The sequence below is a fragment of the Gigantopelta aegis genome, chromosome 13 (assembly GCF_016097555.1).
Source record: "Gigantopelta aegis isolate Gae_Host chromosome 13, Gae_host_genome, whole genome shotgun sequence".
Lineage (NCBI taxonomy): Eukaryota > Metazoa > Mollusca > Gastropoda > Neomphalida > Peltospiridae > Gigantopelta > Gigantopelta aegis.
This window is the reverse complement of record NC_054711.1, coordinates 30,431,251-30,450,678: the sequence shown is the minus strand read 5'-3', so window position 1 is coordinate 30,450,678 and position 19,428 is coordinate 30,431,251. Positions and strand designations below refer to the sequence as shown.

The 19,428-nt window shown below is 40.6% G+C and overlaps 1 protein-coding gene across 1 annotated transcript in view; it reads left to right on the top strand.

Moving 5' to 3' along the window:
- Positions 1 to 19,428, top strand: part of LOC121387264 — a 44,059-nt gene that overhangs the window by 3,673 nt on the left and 20,958 nt on the right. Inside the window, exons 2-3 of the mRNA XM_041518289.1 lie at positions 16,834 to 16,860; positions 17,859 to 17,931. Coding sequence (XP_041374223.1) covers positions 16,834 to 16,860; positions 17,859 to 17,931 — 100 coding nt within the window. The remainder of the gene's footprint in view (positions 1 to 16,833; positions 16,861 to 17,858; positions 17,932 to 19,428) is intronic.

Genomic DNA, 19,428 nt, shown 5'->3' with positions numbered 1-19,428 from the left:
TTTAGTTTCCCAGTACAAACCGAAATGGGAGAACTCCCACCCACCCCAAATTCTTTTCCTGTCCTGGACGGAGGAGCCGGCATAGGTCGACACATGCGCCCATGTCAGGCGTGCGCTACAACAGCTTACTCCGAATGTGCACGTTAAGCCCTAGCTATGACCTGACCTGACCATAGGCACTTGATGACAGGATAATGTAAATATTGTCAATATACCACAATATACCCCTCAAAAACCCTCTTAGCACACACTAGCCTACATACAAACCCCTGAAAATATTGCTGTTGTCAAAGAGGAAGAGAAGAAAAAAATAAGAAAAAAAATACAATAATGATAACCACTAACACGTAGCCTATATTGTTACAAGGCTTAACAAGCGTTTTCCCTACACTGAACTCAAAAATATAAATTTGATAACACTTGAAATAATTGATGTTTAATTAATTAAACATTTTAAATCTCTGAACTGGTTTATGAAGTTGCAATAAAATGTCAAATGTAGATATTATACAAAGTAATTAAAGAACTTACATTTTCAAAGTCAAATATATATTATGGTCCTGATGAAGTGTTTTTAATACCTGATTATATCAAAGTCATAAGGTATTTTTCAAGAAGCATATGATACAAATTAAGCTGTAAAAGTATTTTGTTACTTTTTTTTTTACTTTTTTCTCATGTTGTTTCGTGTTTTAAAATTTGCATTATGGGCGGGGTAAAATCCTCATTTCATGACCTGATCGTTAGAGTATATGCTGTCGTTTATGTCATTTGTCGACGTCATTATGGCCTACCTACTGATAGATAGATAGATAACTATTTTAACGTGCCCATATACCACTAGGGTTTCGAACACGCCCACCCAGAGTCCGACCTCCAATAAGATCGGTGGCCTGACTCGGGATGGGGGGGGGGGGGGGGGGTTAGAGTTGAAAATGGGCAAAATTTTGAAAATAGCAATAGAATTAAAAATAAATAAATAAAAGTTACAAGCCAAAAATAAAAAGAATTGACTGCTCGGTCGAATATTTATATAATTTAGAGCATTTTAGGAGGACGGTCCAAAAATAAATAAGAAAGAAGAGAGGATCGGACTATTTAATAATATTTGTAAAAAAAAAAGTAATTTCGATATAAAATTTTGAACGAAGGTCTAAAAAATTAAAATCCGATCTATATGTCCACGTGAGTGGCCTCGTTAAGGTCCTTTTATTCTTGAGGAGGTTGGCGCCTACGGAGACGAGATCAACTGCTTGCTGTTGAAGTGTGGCACAAGTGTCCTCCACCTGTGACCTAGCAGGGGTTTTGCTAGCTCGACGTAATGGACGCCGGCGATGATCTTGAATACTCTGTGGACGGTGTTGTTGTCCATATCCCTGAAAAGGATTCATTGTCTGTACTGACCCTCCCGGCGCGTCGTCACCACTAGGCAGAGCGTCCCATCTCGTAAGTCGGTATCGTGGATGGTCACCTCACTGCCGTCGGGGAAGCGCTTGAAACTTCCCTCTTGGATACCTCCCGGCAGTGAGCCCACGTGTGGTGTATCACCAAGTACTTAGAGTACTGGCTCTTGATCTTGCTGACAGCGAGACTCCATGCGGCAAAGTCCCTGCCTCGGCCAGAGGCTGAAGGCCGTGCCTTGGCTGGCTGGTCACTCGGGGGGAGTGACGGCCTTCCGTTTCGCAACACCAACTTCCTTGTTCGTCTCAACGGAGTTCCCCGTGGGTGGGGATCTCGACGGAGTCGAACATGAAGGTGCAGGAACGGGAGACGCCGGCCGTGGAGTCTCGTACATGGCAATGTTCAGCCCCTCTCCTGGCGTCGACTCGTCAGACTTCGCTTGCTGGGTTTCCTCAGCTGGCTTGGCTGGCTTGTCCGGTCGGGTTGGGGGCGACGACGCAGAAGGGACCGCCTCTGGAGGTTGAGCCGCCAGCTTTGTTCCCCCCTGTGCCGCCCCTGGCACACGTTTCCTCTTCCTCGGTCCCCTTCCCTTCTTTTGTGGAGCAGGGTCGCCGTACACCAAAGTCACGATTGCGCGTGACCCGGTGTACGCGACGCGGTACTCTATCAGCGTCCCATACGAAGCAATTAATCCCCCTACTGATGTATCCGGATACAGGGCCCCAGGTGGTGTACTGAATAAAGTTTATCATACGCAAATCTCTATTCATCGCAGTGTAATTGAATCTATTACTTTTTCTCCCATACGTACTACGCATTGCTGTGTAAACAAGTTATCACAACACAGAGAGGCTTTTCTGCCTGGATGCCGAGTAGGTTATAGCCCGGGAAGTAGATATAAACTTCTTGTATAAATGGTCCTAAAATGAATTCTTCGTAGTGGGACAACTAGATATTTGCCAATTACGAAAATCTACTCCCCGGCACTAGATAATTTCCCCATTACGAAAGACTGAAAAGGACCGAAATGGATCGAAGAAACACTGAAATGGACCAAAATTTTATCCAGAAGTTGTAATATCCCCTTCTTCGAGTCTTTTAATATCATTTATTAAAGAAAAATAATATATATAAATGTACATTGGTGTTTCCCCCAGACTGATTGCAATTCAGGCAATCAGTCAATTGGGTTTAATGCTTTGCTTACATCTGTTCATTGTAGGGATTAGTGGTTGTGTTATTCTTACATCAGTGGGTAGGTGTAAACCACTTACACCGACCAGTGATCCATAACTGGTTCAACAAAGGCCATGGTTTGTGCTATCCTGCCTGTGGGTAGCGCAAATAAAATATCCCTTGCTGCTTGTCGTAAAAGAGTAGCCTATGTGGCGGTAGCAGGTTTCCTCTAAAAAACAGTGTCTGAATAGCCGATGATAAGATAAAACATCAATGTGCTCTTCAAGATCAATGTCCTTCAAGATCTTTGGTGGTCATAAAACCTACTGTAATACTGAAATACCGGTTGTAATGTTTGCCCAATTAATTCACTATTATCATATAACCATTTAACACAGCTAATATACCTTACAATTTTGGCAATTGTAAATTCTTATTAGAGTTCCCCTACTTTTTTGAAGAATATATTATATAAGAACATATTATAATATATATTATATATTATTATTTATATATATTTTATATTAATATATGAGAAAATTTATAGAAAAACTGGATTCAGTCTTTTAAAACAACGTCGTGTATTTAATAAAATATGTACCTTTTATAAAATGGTTAAAGGCATAACTCCACAGTATTTATCATCGCTGGTACACCAAACAGTTTCTGGAAATCACTCACTCCGTAACGCTGACCGCAATATATTCACGCTAGAACAGAATTATACAGAAAATTGTTTTTTACCCTCAGCAGTTCGTGAGTGCAATAGTATTGATGAAAATATAAGACAAATAGAATCTTTTAGAAAATAAAAAAATTGTATATCCCCGCAGATAAATGGGTTAAATAAGAAATTTGTTGAATTCGGATCACGCTTAAATCAAATAATTCATTGTAGACTTCGAATCTATTCATGACTTTTTCGAATTGTCAAAACGCTTCACGTTTTAATTTCTTTGAGCCATTTATCCTACATCACATTGTCACTTGCAAGTTTGGCTGCTGTACTGTGGGCGGTGGGCGAGAATCACTGATATAAGTTAATCTTAGGAAATCGGGTATATTTATGTACGTGGGTACATGTACGCATGGAGAAGTATATTAATTTAATGGTCATTTAGACTTGTTTTTATGTTTGAGTGCAAATTATTTAATTGTTTCTAATTCTCTGAAGAACATGTAAACTGATATATGTGTATTTTATAAATTGTACGTAACAAAGTATGTGTGGAGAGGCATTAATATAGGCCAATGGCTTGTTTGCCAATCCATTTCTTTTGTGAAATGAATATTGTTTAAACCATGTATATATATATATATATATATATATATATATATATATATATATATATATATATATATATATATATTGTCATGGCTGTCCCAACAATTTTCGTAACTGTGTGCTGTGACGTGGACCTTTCTCAAGTAATTTTAATATTGGACAAAACAAAATATTTATTTTTACATTTAGTAGTAATTATTTGCATATTTGCTTGTATTCTGTAATGTCTGGAACTATGCCATTTATTATAGTTATTGTTTAATGAAATTCTTAGTAGTGCCGTTTGTCGTGTCGCGCACTGTAGGCAAAAACGAAATTGCGCAACTATTGATTAGTGATTGTTTGGATGCACAATGCGAGCTACATTTAGTTGTATTTCATAATAGGTTTATAGTGTATGAAATTATGTTTGTAAATAGTTGCCGTAATTTATTTATGAGATATTAGTATATTACGATCGCTAAATGTGTTAATTTAATGTTTGACGTCCGTGTTTTTGGTCTTGCGGTCTTCGACTTTATTTAATTCCCAAATTCCTGTGCATATAAAAACTATGACACAACGTTGACATTAATATTATTGATGTAAATATTTTCATAACTGCAAAGTGTGTGTACTTACACACTGAAAACATCCCATGGGCTCATAAATAAACCTGGGATAAATTTCCGTTTGATCGACTGTTTTGACATGGCTGCCGGGATTGACCTTGCCCTTCAGTAAAGTTTATTTTCCTCCAAAACTTGTACGATCGATTAGCTATTTCTTAGTTAAACGTATCCTAATATTGTTTGTACATTATGGCAAATCATTTTATTTATTAAGTGAGGTAATAACTGTAAAACTGATTACTGTAATATTAGTACTTTTAGGAACTATATCCTTGTACGCTGAGAACCTGTTTACACATACTGGTTGCTAAGGTCTGATATATCGGTACACAATGTTTGTAAACAACAGTATACAAATGCTGTTTTTATAATATTCCCAAAGGCTTTTTCATTAAAACTATTTTATGTTGAAATTAGACCAAAAAAGCAATTGTGTAGTGATAGTCTCATGTTTATGCACATTAGAATTTATTTGTATTATTAGCTCGAATTCCCTATGTATTTGTAATGCACTTTAGCGTGTCTTTGTGCCTAGTGAATAATGTCGTTTTCACAATAATCCCAAAGGCTTTTTCATTAAAACTATTTTATATTGAAATTAGACAAACAAAGCAATTGTGTAATAACAGTCTCATATTTATGCACATTAGAATTTGTTTGTATACTCTTCAAAAGAAGAAACGCAAAACCACATTGTCGTAACATTTGGAGAATTGATTTAATTATTGAATGGTGAGTCCGATAATTACCAAATGTTGCAGGATTGTTCACAATTCACTCTAGTCCATTGTGAGTAAGTGATAGGACACACCACCAAGGTCAAGGTCACCTGGAGTCAATACCGGGTGTGGCCTCCGCGTGTGTTGACAACTGCCTGGCACCGCCTGCCCATTGAAGCAACCAGAGTACGGATGACGTCCCGGGGGGTGGTGGCCCACTCGGCCTGCAAGGCTGCTGCCAGCTCGGGCAGGGTCTGGGGCTGTGGTTGTCGCTGTCGGAGGCGTCGGTCCAACTCGTCCCATAGATGCTCAATTGGGTTCAAATCCGGTGATATCGATGGCCAAGGAAGGACATTAATGTTGTTGTTCTGTAGGAAAGCCGTTGTGAGACGTGCTGTGTGAGGCCTGGCGTTGTCATGTTGGAACACTGCGTTGGCGTTGGCCATAACTGGAACGATGTGTGGCCGGAGGATCTGGTCAATGTAGCCCTGTGCATTCAGGTTGCCCTGCACGTGGACCAGGTCAGTTCTGCCAGTGTGTGAGATGGCTGCCCACACCATGACACTACCCCCGCCGAATCTGTCCACTTCCTGCACGCAGTTTGCCGCATAATGTTCACCACGACGCCTATACACGCGACATCTTCCATCATGACGTCGGAGCAGAAATCGGGACTCGTCACTGAACCACACCTGTCTCCATCGCAGTTGAGGCCATTGTCGATGAATCTGGCACCACTGCAGTCGGAGTCGACGGTGTTGTGGTGTTAAGATGACACCTCGAACTGGACGTCTGGCACGAATTCCTACCTCACGTAGGCGGTTCCGTACGGTCTGGTCGGATATCCTGCGCAAACCTGGTATTGCTGCGGCTGTGGAGGTGGCAGTAGTCAATCGTTCCCGAAGGTGGCGTACCCGGATGTAGCGGTCCTGCCCGGGGGTAGTGACCCGTGGTCGACCGGATCTAGGGAGGTCACGTGTTGATCCATGTTGCTGGTAACGGTCCCACAGTCTGGAGATGGTGCTTGGGGACACATGGAATGCCCTGGCAACGGCCGTTTTGGATTCGCCTGCGTCTAGTCGGCCGATGGCATTGTTTCTCTGCGGTTCACTGAGACGTGGCATGTCCTGGATTGTCAACTGTCGGCCAGATACAGAGGCCAGGCAAGCGAACACCCTGCACTTTTATACTGTCGGTGTTCATGTTGCACGTGCAGACAACGCACGTGCAGTGGTGGCATGGTTTGCACGTGGCTGCGTTTTTGCGAATATTCACATTTTGGAACTTTATTGTACATTAGCTGCCTTTTATCGAATGTAACCGTGGGAATGTGTTTGGGACATGCAATGACCTTATATTCACAAAGCATGAACCGGTAGGAAACATAAAATCGGAGTTATAACCCATTTGTACCCTTTTGCGTTTCTTTTTTTGAAGAGTATATTATTAGCTTGAATTCCCAATGTATTTGCTATGCAAAATGAGCGTGTTTTGTGCTTGGTTAATAATGTTGTTTTTATAAATATTCTAAAGGCTTTTTCTGTAAAATTATTTTACGCAAATTTTAGACTAAAAAAGCAATTAAGAAATGTTAGTTTTATCTTTATGCACTTTAGAAATTCGCAGAATTAATTATTTCAAGTTGGTAATGCTTTTGCTATGGGCTAAACTGACGTATTTACAAAAGTTGAAGTTTCTTAGGATTTAGAGTGTGCATTTACAAACTGTAAACTGCAAACGGAAGCTGGACCAAAAAGCAATTACTTTATTTATTGAGCAATTGTGTGCATAACGTAATTATTAAGTGACGTAATTTCTGATTGGCTGTTATGACGTCACGTGGTACTTAAGAAAAAGTATAAAAGGCTGACGTCAATGGACGTCAACGGTTGTTCTCTCACTCGTTCGCGGTCTGACAAGCAAACATTAAAGACATGTCCCCTTGTCCAACTTTCCAACTTTATTACATTGCATACATTTAAATTGACACTGGAATAACTTTTACTTATATTTTTAAAGTCAAATTTTATTAACTTTACCATCTTTATTTAATTAACTTGTTTTTATGGAAACAATATTTATAAGCAACTGCAAGCTGTTTACATTTATAAGGAGATGCAGTCCTCACTGGTTTAATATAACAAGAGCTGAAAGGAAGAGATCTATCTATCTATATGTTGGAAACTTACCTGTGAACATTAACTTTATTTCCATTTACTCATCACCTTTAAATAAATTTATAATTCTGAAAACTGGAACACTTCGTCTTTGTCATCTGTGGATGTTATTTGTATTCTCTGGACTTTGTTGATATCCTTGGGACGCGGCCACAACAATAGACGGCATGTCAGACATCCACACAGATAAAAAAAAAACCCACCATAGGAATGCCACGACTGACACCAGAACAACGCGAGAGAGCCCTGGGTATGATACAGATGGTAGCCACTCATGCCCACATCGCCAGAACCTTCGGTTGTTCCCGTGTTACTGTTACAAACTTGATGCAACGCTACAGGCAAACAGGGCAGACATCAGACAGGCAGACCCAGGGTGACTTCGCCCCGTGATGACCGGTACTTGCGTACCTTGCATCTACAAAATCGCTTCCTGACAGTGACGTCATCAGCAATGAATGCCTTAGGTCACAGGGTTAGTAGACAGACAGTGACCAGGCGACTCAGACCTCATGGAATAAGGGTTTACAGACCATATAGAGGACACTTACTGACACCACAACATCGTCGTTTGAGATTGACATGGGCTAGGACTGTACGACGTTGGCATCGACGTGATTGGCTGCGGGTTCTTTTCACTGATGAAAGCCGGTTCTCTTTGTTCAGAGGTGATGGCAGACAGCGTGTGTACCGCCGTAGGGGAGAACGAGTGGCGGCTTCTTGTGTTCAGGAGGTCGTGCCATATGGTGGAGGGAGTGTCATGGTGTGGGGAGGTATCTGTGCAAAGGAAAGGACACCATTGGTCATCGTTCACGGAAACTTGACAGCTCAGCGTTACAGGGATGACATTCTTCGTCCAACTACAATACCATTTCTCCAACGGCAGCCACGTGGTGTCATTTTTCAGCAAGACAACGCCAGACCTCATTCAGCCAGAATCGTACAGACCTTCCTTAGAGCCAACAACGTGAACGTATTGCCGTGGCCTGCACGCTCCCCAGACATGTCCCCCATAGAACACCTCTGGGATGTTTTGGATCGCCGTGTTCGACAACGACCACACCCTCCAGCCAACCAACAGGAACTGATCCAGACCCTTCAAGAAGAATGGCAACACATCCCACGTGACCTCATCAGACGACTGATTTTTTTCTTTGCGTCGGAGAATTATTGCTTGTATTGGGACAAGGGGTGGTCACACACGCTATTAATGTGACTTGTTATTGGACTTGAGTGATTGTCTGTATGCTTTGCATGTCGTCCATGAAGTTGAAAGCTCGATTTGTGTACACCACCTCGCTTTGGGAAAATGTGACGTCATTATCAGATGCTGAATGACACTCATTTTTAGTTATGTTAATGTTGACATATTGATCTAGTCAATATATTTTACCTCATGCGACTATCTTTTGTTGTTTTTACACTAGAGTGATTTAAAACTATGGTAAAGTTTCTTTTGGCCTTCAGTATATATATATATATATATATATATATATATATATATATATATATATATATATATATATATATATATATATATATATATATATATATATATATATGTATATATATACCAAATTTGGTTTGGGGGTATATAATTCAGTCCAGAGATATTTATTTATTTATTTATATATACTAGTATTATATATATATATATATATATATATATATATATATATATATATATATATATATATATACTCTTCAAAAGAAGAAACGCAAAACCACATTGTCATAACATTTGGAGAATTCATTTAATTATTGAATGGTGAGTCCGATAATTACCAAATGATGCAGGATTGTTCACAATTCACTCTAGTCCATTGTGAGTAAGTGATAGGACACACCACCAAGGTCAAGGTCATCTGGAGTCAATACCGGGTGTGGCCTCCGCGTGTGTTGACAACTGCCTGGCACCGCCTGCCCATTGAAGCAACCAGAGTACGGATGACGTCCCGGGGGATGGTGACCCACTCGGCCTGCAAGGCTGCTGCCAGCTCGGGCAGGGTCTGGGGCTGTGGTTGTCGCTGTCGGAGGCGTCGGTCCAACTCGTCCCATAGATGCTCAATTGGGTTCAAATCCGGTGATATCGATGGCCAAGGAAGGACATTAATGTTGTTGTTCTGTAGGAAAGCCGTTGTGAGACGTGATGTGTGAGGCCTGGCGTTGTCATGTTGGAACACTGCGTTGGCGTTGGCCATAACTGGAACGATGTGTGGCCGGAGGATCTGGTCAATGTAGCCCTGTGCATTCAGGTTGCCCTGCACGTGGACCAGGTCAGTTCTGCCAGTGTGTGAGATGGCTGCCCACACCATGACACTACCCCCGCCGAATCTGTCCACTTCCTGCACGCAGTTTGCCGCATAACGTTCACCACGACGCCTATACACGCGACATCTTCCATCATGACGTCGGAGCAGAAATCGGGACTCGTCACTGAACCACACCTGTCTCCATCGCAGTTGAGGCCATTGTCGATGAATCTGGCACCACTGCAGTCGGAGTCGACGGTGTTGTGGTGTTAAGATGACACCTCGAACTGGACGTCTGACACGAATTCCTACCTCACGTAGGCGGTTCCGTACGGTCTGGTCGGATATCCTGCGCAAACCTGGTATTGCTGCGGCTGTGGAGGTGGCAGTAGTCAATCGTTCCCGAAGGTGGCGTACCCGGATGTAGCGGTCCTGCCCGGGGGTAGTGACCCGTGGTCGACCGGATCTAGGGAGGTCACGTGTTGATCCATGTTGCTGGTAACGGTCCCACAGTCTGGAGATGGTGCTTGGGGACACATGGAATGCCCTGGCAACGGCCGTTCTGGATTCGCCTGCGTCTAGTCGGCCGATGGCATTGTTTCTCTGCGGTTCACTGAGACGTGGCATGTCCTGGATTGTCAACTGTCGGCCAGATACAGAGGCCAGGCAAGCGAACACCCTGCACTTTTATACTGTCGGTGTTCATGTTGCATGTGCAGACAACGCACGTGCAGTGGTGACATGGTTTGCACGTGGCTGCGTTTTTTTTGCGAATATTCACATTTTGGAACTTTATTGTACAGTAGCTGCGTTTTATCGAATGTAACCGTGGGAATGTGTTTGGGACATGCAATGACCTTATATTCACAAAGCATGAACCGGTAGGAAACATAAAATCGGAGTTATAACCCATTTGTACCCTTTTGCGTTTCTTTTTTTGAAGAGTATATATATATAACATTGTTTGAGAATGTCATGTAATCGCAATCATAATCGATTACATTGCTAATGTAATCGTAATCAGCGATTACTTTCATGATTACTCATAATTATTTACTAAACTTAGATGTGTTTAGCATCAACTCCAGTAACAGTGCCTATAGTTAGAAGCAGTACTGGTCAGTCAGTAGAACTGATCTCCCATTGCCTACTACTATCATAGTAGAACTATTATTTGCCTTGAGAAACAGGGGATCATAACATCTGGATTATTAAATGAATGTTACCCAGGGGATCAAGACACACATTCACATAATGGTATCTATCGTGTTTACGTTTACTATAAAACCACTTGAATGAATACAGTTTGTCACAGCCCCAGTCACATAGTTGTACGCGGGCTCATGATATGGTTAATATGGAAATGATATCATTAATCAATCTCCACTTTCTAACATTTACATTATGGTGGAGGTGGTGGATGGGAGGGCCTAGGGAAATGAATTAAAAATGGGGCGGACCTTCCCTTCTACTCTCCTCCGACATAAATACCAGATTAACCAGACATACGTTATTGTCAATATTCTACTTTTTACGTAATCATTTGTAGAAACCTTTTTTTAACCCTTTGTTTAAACCCTTTTAACTGCTTTGTAAACAAAGTTTATTTAACCAGTAATTACGTATTTTTAGCTAATCATTTGTATGAACGTTTTTAACTTTTAACACTTTTTTTTTAAACACTCCCCCACCCCTCTCGTTCCGAGTAGTTTCCGGCTCTAGTCAGAAATCGTGCTCAAAACGAGCGTGCTTGAACATTAAATTGATATAAGCACGTTAATTCCCGACATCTGACCTGACAGTCATTTGTGGGCATACATACATACATACATACATACATACAGTGTTCTAGCTAGCAGTATATAAAATGGCGCTGCACCATGCCCCAGTTTTGTGTCCTAATTCATTGCCGTAAAATATATATAAATATATATAGTAGAATCTCGTTGGCTCGACCTCGGAAGGGTCGATCACACCGCAACGCTCGAACCAAAAACGAAGTCCCGAGTTTTTTGTCCGGTAAACCCTTATATTAACTGATGATGGGTCGAATACGTCCCGAGTCGACTATAAGGCTTCACTCGAACTAAATTATTGGTCTCGTCTGTGTTATTAGCTATATTTCCCTCGAACTGGTGATACATCAAATATCAAATGGAAAACCACCGACCAACCAAGGACCAACAATTGCCGCGCTTGCGCAGTTGGTTATTACAACCTTTGGATTATAATAATTTAGGCGGAACGAGTTATAGATGGATCGGAGAATCGCGACACTAGCCAAGCAATCCTTTCTTTGCCATACCTGTCATGTTGTGTGTTCAGCCAGCAGGTATCAGTAAAAAACCGGCCTCGGTGGCGTAGTGGTTAAGCCATCGGACTACAGGCTGGTAGGTACAGGGTTCGCAGCTCGGTACCGGCTCCAACCCAGAGCGAGTTCTTAAGGGCTCAATGGGTAGGTGTAAGGCCACTACACCCTCTTCTCTCTCACTAACCACTAACAAACTAACAACTAACCCACTGTCCTGGACAGGCAGCCCAGATAGCTGAGGTGTGTGCCCAGGACAGCGTGCTTGAACCTTAATTGGATATAAGCACGAAAATAAGTTGAAATCAATCAAATCAGTAAAAGTCTTTCAAGTAAAGCTAGTGTCACGGTGCCTTTTCGATGAACCGTGATACCAATCAAACAATTGGCCTCGACGGGAAGCGTTACTCGGAACACGTCTACCAGACCAGTTTTCAATGAAACCAGGGGCGAGGTACTCAGCTATCATCACTTCGGCAAGGGCTTTTGTATCACACAATCGGAGTAATTTCTAATAAATCCTTTCACTCTGATATTTTGTTATATAACACAATGATGATATTTTAAAGTTTGCAGTTACCAAAATAATATGGTAACAGGTCGTTTCGCCTTTATTACTAGTTCACCCGAGTCGTTTTGAACAGGGTTGATTCGTACCTCTAACCGAGTCGTTTCGCCCATGTTTCTATTCGCACTAATTTTTATTTTGTTAATAAAGTACATTTATTCATTGATTTGTCCTATATCCATTGATTTTTAGATGTCACACATTGCGTGTTTATATTTACAGATAAAAATAATATTATAATTTTGTTTATTTCCAGTATCATTTACACAGCCATATACATGAAATACGTACATGCCTTAGATAATGAACAGTCACACTGCATACTACTGATGTGCTGTGGTTTCTTATTAAATATACTACATACTCAGCTGAGGTTAAAACGCCGACTACGGTATGTTGATTTTGCCTAGCTTCAGCTGATAGAAAGTAAACAGCTGATAAAGCATTAATATCCAAAGACAAATTAATGTTACAAATTTGTATTTTATCTATATTATTACCGGTGTTACTATACCAATTACAGCATATATCTGTATACACGAACACTAGATCGCCGTATATTACATTAGGGGCCGAAACGGTTTGGGTCCGTACTGGGGCCGAAACGTCCTGACACCTATCTAATTCAACTTTCTAACTGATGTTACGGAAATATCCGATGTTGACCAAATGGTTCGGTCGAACTACCCGATGGGTCGAACACTTTCTCGAGCACCGACGGGGTTCGAGCCAACGAGATTCAACTGTATATGTTTTTATAATAAAACACTTGCGTTCCTCTAAATGCATATACAGCGTTATCACGGGTCTGAATTCAACTAAGAGACGCTTGACAATATTTCGTTTTGTCACAGGTGTGAAAGTCCACCAATGGTACCGTGACAAACTTTCTTTTCTTTTCTTTTGTTAGTGGTTACGACTGCAGACGGGCAGCCAGCCAGTCGTATTAAGCTTGATTCCATGGGCAGTCATCCTCACCCTGTCGCAGACACAACCACAAATAACGTAACTAATTAAGAAAACACCCAGTTGAAAATCATCTATCACGATAAACCTTGGTTTATTTTCCTTTAAATATTAAATATTAATACGTCTGATAAAAATTCCTTAAAGCTGATTTTAATGGATGTTCTACGAAACGCGGCGCTTCTAATGATACCGAAATAAACACACCCAGACCAAGATACTTGTAATTTTCACCGATACAACTGGATCCTTATAATATGGCACAAAGCAAGCATGACTGCAAATCGATTCATTAATAATTGTCATTTTTAGAATGTCAACAATTAAATGCAATGAACAACTTCTGCACATGTATATGTATGCAGATATCAATTTAATTATTTATTTACTTGTTTGTCATTTTCTTTCGTTCTTTATTTCTTCATTTATAGATTTTTAAAAAATAATAATTTATTTTAATTTGTGTATGGTATTAAATGGTATACGTTCTACAAACAATAAAAAACCCCAAGTAATAGTGATCAGACAGTTTGCAATTACTAATTATGGCGTATTTCAATAATATAACAAAATATATGTTATGCATTGATACAATAGTTATACCTATGGTTATGGGTACCTTTTCGTCAATAATCCAAATTTAAGAATAATAAATCTGGTTTTGGAAACTAATTCCCTCCCTGCAGTATACATACGTTAGTAAATGTTTGAAATAATTTAATAAATAATCCAAAATTATCCATTATGTCTTTCAATGAATGAAATCGGTATGGTTGTAAAATAAAGTGCATAACTTCATGGTGGTAACATCATTTCATTATTTATGTAGATTTGTGGAAATGTAATCATGATTGTAATCATGATTGCTAGACAATGTATTCGCAATCGTAATCGATTACTTTCAATTATCTTGTAATCGTAATCGTAATCGATTACATTTGTCAAGTAATCGCCCCACCTCTGATAATATATAAAATAAAACATATCGCGTTTTGCGCCTAAACTCTTCATATATATATATATATATATATATATATATATATATATATATATATATTGCCATTCTCCTAATATGGAATGGAAGGGCGCTACACCCTGCCACAAACATGGACCACCCTGCTACCCCTTTAGTTCTTTACCGCGATGCCCTGCTGTCCCTTTAGTTCCCGGCCACTGCCTCAACTGACTGGCGCCATGCTGCTGTTAAAACACTTTTTTTCTGCCTGATACTGACTCAGCTTTAAGACTTTCCGGCTCATTATCTGCACACTTGTTCTTGTAATTAAGCATCGTTATACTTATATATGTTGAGGTGATAATTTACACGAAATATAAATGACAAAATACACGCGTTTTTTTATATTTTATTAAAATTCGTGTTTGAGAATTCTGAAATGGAACCTTGCCATTATTGATCAGCACTTTGCCTCTTAAGATCACCACCCTGTCCCTATATTCCAGCACCCTGCCCCTCTGACCAGTCTGGGGCAAACACCAATATACATGTATATATATTATTTGGTGTAATAAACGATATTAAAAGACTTGAAGAAGGGGATATTACGACATCTGGATAAAATTGTGTTCCATTTCGGTGTTTCCGCCCGCACCCCCCCCCCCCCCCTCAACAATATTTGTTAGAATTAGTGTAAATTTAGGGTTATGGTTAGGGTTAGGGTTAGGGTTAGTTATATACAATACCTTTTTAAACATTTTGTTCTATAAAAGCAACATAATATTTATATTTCGTAATCCAGTATGACTACGTTTCGCCTTTGAAAAATTAGACATTTTGACTATTCTTTGTAAAAATTTCCTCCAATACGGTTCTTTTATTGGTGCTTTTGGTAGAAATATAGCACAGAAGACACAATGAGGCATTATGGGACTAACGGTTCGTTTTATTCCATAAACACTCGGTTCATTCCGTCAAAATGCACGCTATGAGATTTAAAAGTATTAAAATGCAGTCTCACTTGTTGATCCACTGCGTGGCCGAGTGGATACAGTGCTCGGCTACAGTCCCGATGGACTAATTTGAAATAATTAACAGTCGTGGTGCACAGGCTGGAACGAGAAATAGCCCAATGGGCCCACCGACAGCGCAACTTGTTGAAGGCAGATCAGTGATAGTTTTATTGTTATGGGAAACAAAAATACTTTAGTTCATACTGATTCACTTTGGAACACCTACACGAGATACTGGTCTACCAAGTCCAAAGCTATGCAAGCACATTTTAAGATTCGCCTTTAGTGTGCATATCACAAAATCAATCTCATGGACGTCAATAGTAACATATGTGGCTAAAACTCCTACCTGCAGCGTATCAATCAATATAAACGTCATGGATATAAATACTACCACCCCTCACCTTTACAGTGAATCACAACAATTTAGCGGGTGAAGCTGCTCATTTCAGAGACAACTGATGGCGTCAATGACTTTCCTATTTCCGCACAAAATTTAAGTACTTGTTTTTACAGGTACCCCATACATGCTTCAAGCACAATGCAGCTTGACACAGTGGTACTAAATGAAATAACATTGCACACATTTCTATCTTTATTCTGAAGTTTGGGGTCCATTAAATATAATGTTAGGGGTCGAACTTTAAAGGCAACACCCTGACGACGTCATAATTTGACCGCTGCTTACCTTAAACTTTATTCAATCCAAAACGTCAGTATTGTATCTTATAGGGAACTTTAAAATGCTGTGCTATTTTGATGTATCACAACGTTATGCCAAATGTACTCCAGCCCCCACCCATAATTTTCGGTTACGTTTTCACTGTTGATTTCAAAGATACGGTCATAAGTTTCACTTATTGCCAGGAATCAGAATGTCCACCCTGATTTTTATGATGGCCCAGCTGGTTCCCTCACCCACTATGGGTGTGTGTGTGTGTGTGTGTGTGTGTGTGTGTGTGTGTGTGTGTGTGTGTGTGTGTGTGTGTGTGTGTGTGTGTGTGTGTGTGTGTGTGTGTGTGTGTGTGATTTAAGGGATTTATCAAGCATGCAAAATGTCTCCAGCACCAGAACTAGAGAGTGTGTGTAAAGGAAAGGAACGAGAGAGAGAGAGAGAGAGAGAGAGAGAGAGAGAGAGAGAGAGAGAGAGAGAGAGAGAGAGAGAGAGAGAGACAGAGAGAGAGAGACAGACAGACAGAGCACACATAGTAAGGTGTGTAACATGAATGTAATGTAGTTATGTGGCGTTGATTAACAAGATTTCTCACCTTAAACAATGATAATTGTAATTACCTGGCCAAATATTGGGGGCTAGGCTCCCGCCTAATAGTTTACCACCTATATGTCTGTGTAAAATAAATAGTGGTGTGACATCACTAACTGAATGCTTTAACTCTTTCAGGTTCAGCTACAGCTAGATCACCAACAGGTATGTAGACCATACACATAATCTAAAGAATACTCCATAGCCAGTACCCAAGTATAGATCATATTGATACATGGCCTGACCTGACCTGACCTGATCGTTAGAGGACTACACTTAATCAACTGAACTGAACACTTCGTAACATCTGACAGCCCAGTCTAGAAAAGTTAAAGTTTGTTTTGTTTAACGACGCCACTACAGCACATTGATTTATCAATCATCAGATATTGTATGTTAAATATTTGGTAATTTTCAGTAATTGTTTTACATGTAGTCTTAGAGAGGAAACCCGCTACAGTTTGCCATTAGTAGCAAATTACCTTTTATATGCACCATCTCACAGACCGGATAGCACATACCATGGCCTTTGATATACCAGTGGTGGTGCATTGGCTTAGAACGAGAAATATCCCAAAATGCCCACCGACGGGAATCGATCTTAAACCGACCGCGCATCAAGCGTGCACTTTACCACTGGGCTACGCTCCGCCCACGCCCAAGATAGCTAGAGACATGAACTCGCCAAATTGTTCCAGTTTCACCAGTTTCATAGCATACTAGTGATCTTTTATATACACCTTTCCACAGACAAGCCAGCACATACCAAGGGTCTTTGATATACCAGTCGTAAGCCATATCATAAACGGATACAGGGTATTTCTAAAAATGGCATAAACGGATACAGGATTTTTCTAAAAATGGCACCTACAGTATTTAGTGAGTGGGTGCAATGCTTACAAAGGGCACCTATAGTATTCAAAAGTACACTAACATGTAACATCTGTATGGTAACGTTCCACAGAAATACCAAGATGAGCAACATGTTACATATTCCCGACCAAAACACATAAAACGCATTCTATTAAAAATCGGCTAAACACTGTATTTTTTTCGGGCATTTCGATATTTTGGGAAGTGCACCCCTAGCACCCTGCCCTAGGATCCGAGTCTGCATTTATTTTAAGTCCCATAAACATGAACACTCATTTCCTTTATTTCAGATCCGCTTTCATGTGGCTGTTTACAGAAAGTGACCACGTGCTCATCAGATGATGTGCTTAACAGAACATGCAGGTTGGTTTGTTTGTTTGGTGGGTATTAACGTGCTTATATTACGAGGGTTCAAACACGCTTACTGTGGAGGGTTCAAATGTTTCAGTAGTAAGAGGGAGAGAGGAAGGGGAAATGCGATGGACAGAAATTTGCATTACACTTAGTCTAATAATAAAATTTAATTCACCTAAACAAAAATACACTAGTTTAAAATTTAAAAGTTTAAAAATAAAATCAGACAATTTTAGAAAAGTGGTCTGCAATTGTGTCAGTCAGTAAGAACCAAAATTTAGCCCAAAAGCCAAGTTGCCATTACATACAAAATTGCAAGGAGATTATAAAATTAAATATGCAGGTCAGGTCAGGTCAGAGTGTTTAACGTGCACATTCAGAACAAGCTGTTGTAGCGCACGGCTCCGTCCAGGACAGGAACGAGGTGGGTTGGGTTGGATGGGGGATCGCCTGCACTGGCAGGTGCAAGGGAGCATCAGCAGTCCGACCAGGGCCGGTAACAGGTGGAAGGCGGTATGGTAGTGTCCTCAATGGAACATGCAGGTGGCTACCAGTTTATTTATACTATTTATTAAAGGCATACTGTCACGGATTTAAGGACCTTATTTCTCTAAAAATGGATAATAAAAATTACATTCATTGTTGAAAACCAAATCTAGCTATTGCATCACCTTAACTGAACCATGATGGAGTGAAATCCAAGTCAACCATCTCGGTAATTTTAGTTTTTGAATTATGGACCATTGCCATAATTCAATTATTTTTACAAAATATTATTAACAAATGAAGTATGGTGGACATGAAGATGGTTGAATTATTTTTGTTCACGTAATACTTTGTTAGACTATTAAATAGGTCAGTGATCTGTGACAATATGCCTTTAAGGTGGTGTCCTCAAAGGAACATGCAGACAAGACAAGACAAAGAGATTTACGTGCACATTCAGAGCAAGCTGTTGTAGCACACGCCTATCCTGGCCACAGGGACCGGCCTTGGCCAGTTCCCTCTGTCCAGGACAGGAAAGGGTTGGGGGAGGGTTGTAGAGAGGGAACGCCTGCACTGGCAAGTGCAATGGAGCACCAGCAGTCCAATGTTGGTGGCAGGCGGGGGGTATTTGGTGCTATGGAATTTTGAAAGTCCAGTAGGATTATGTCAAAGAGGAAGAGGTGCGCGTTTTACATGAAGGAAATTTGGCGCAATTTTGATGGTCGTTCTAATTGAAATAGTGAAGAGAGCCAATAGGTTTTGCTTTTAGTATTCCGAAAGTGGCTCTTTATTATGACCGTCTTGGTGCTGTAGGGTGTCTCCCTAGGTTGCCCATAGGGCCCTTAGAAAGGGCCTGATCTCTTCTGATCGTGGCATGACAACCCAGGGTAGACTCGAGCAATTTGTGCATGTTGGACGAGGTAGAGGCGTTGGTGGAGAGCTTGATGTTGGAAGCTTGTTGCCGATGCTGTTGCCGTGGAGGTGGAGTAGGTTCGTCCGTTTTGCCCAAGGTCCTGCCAG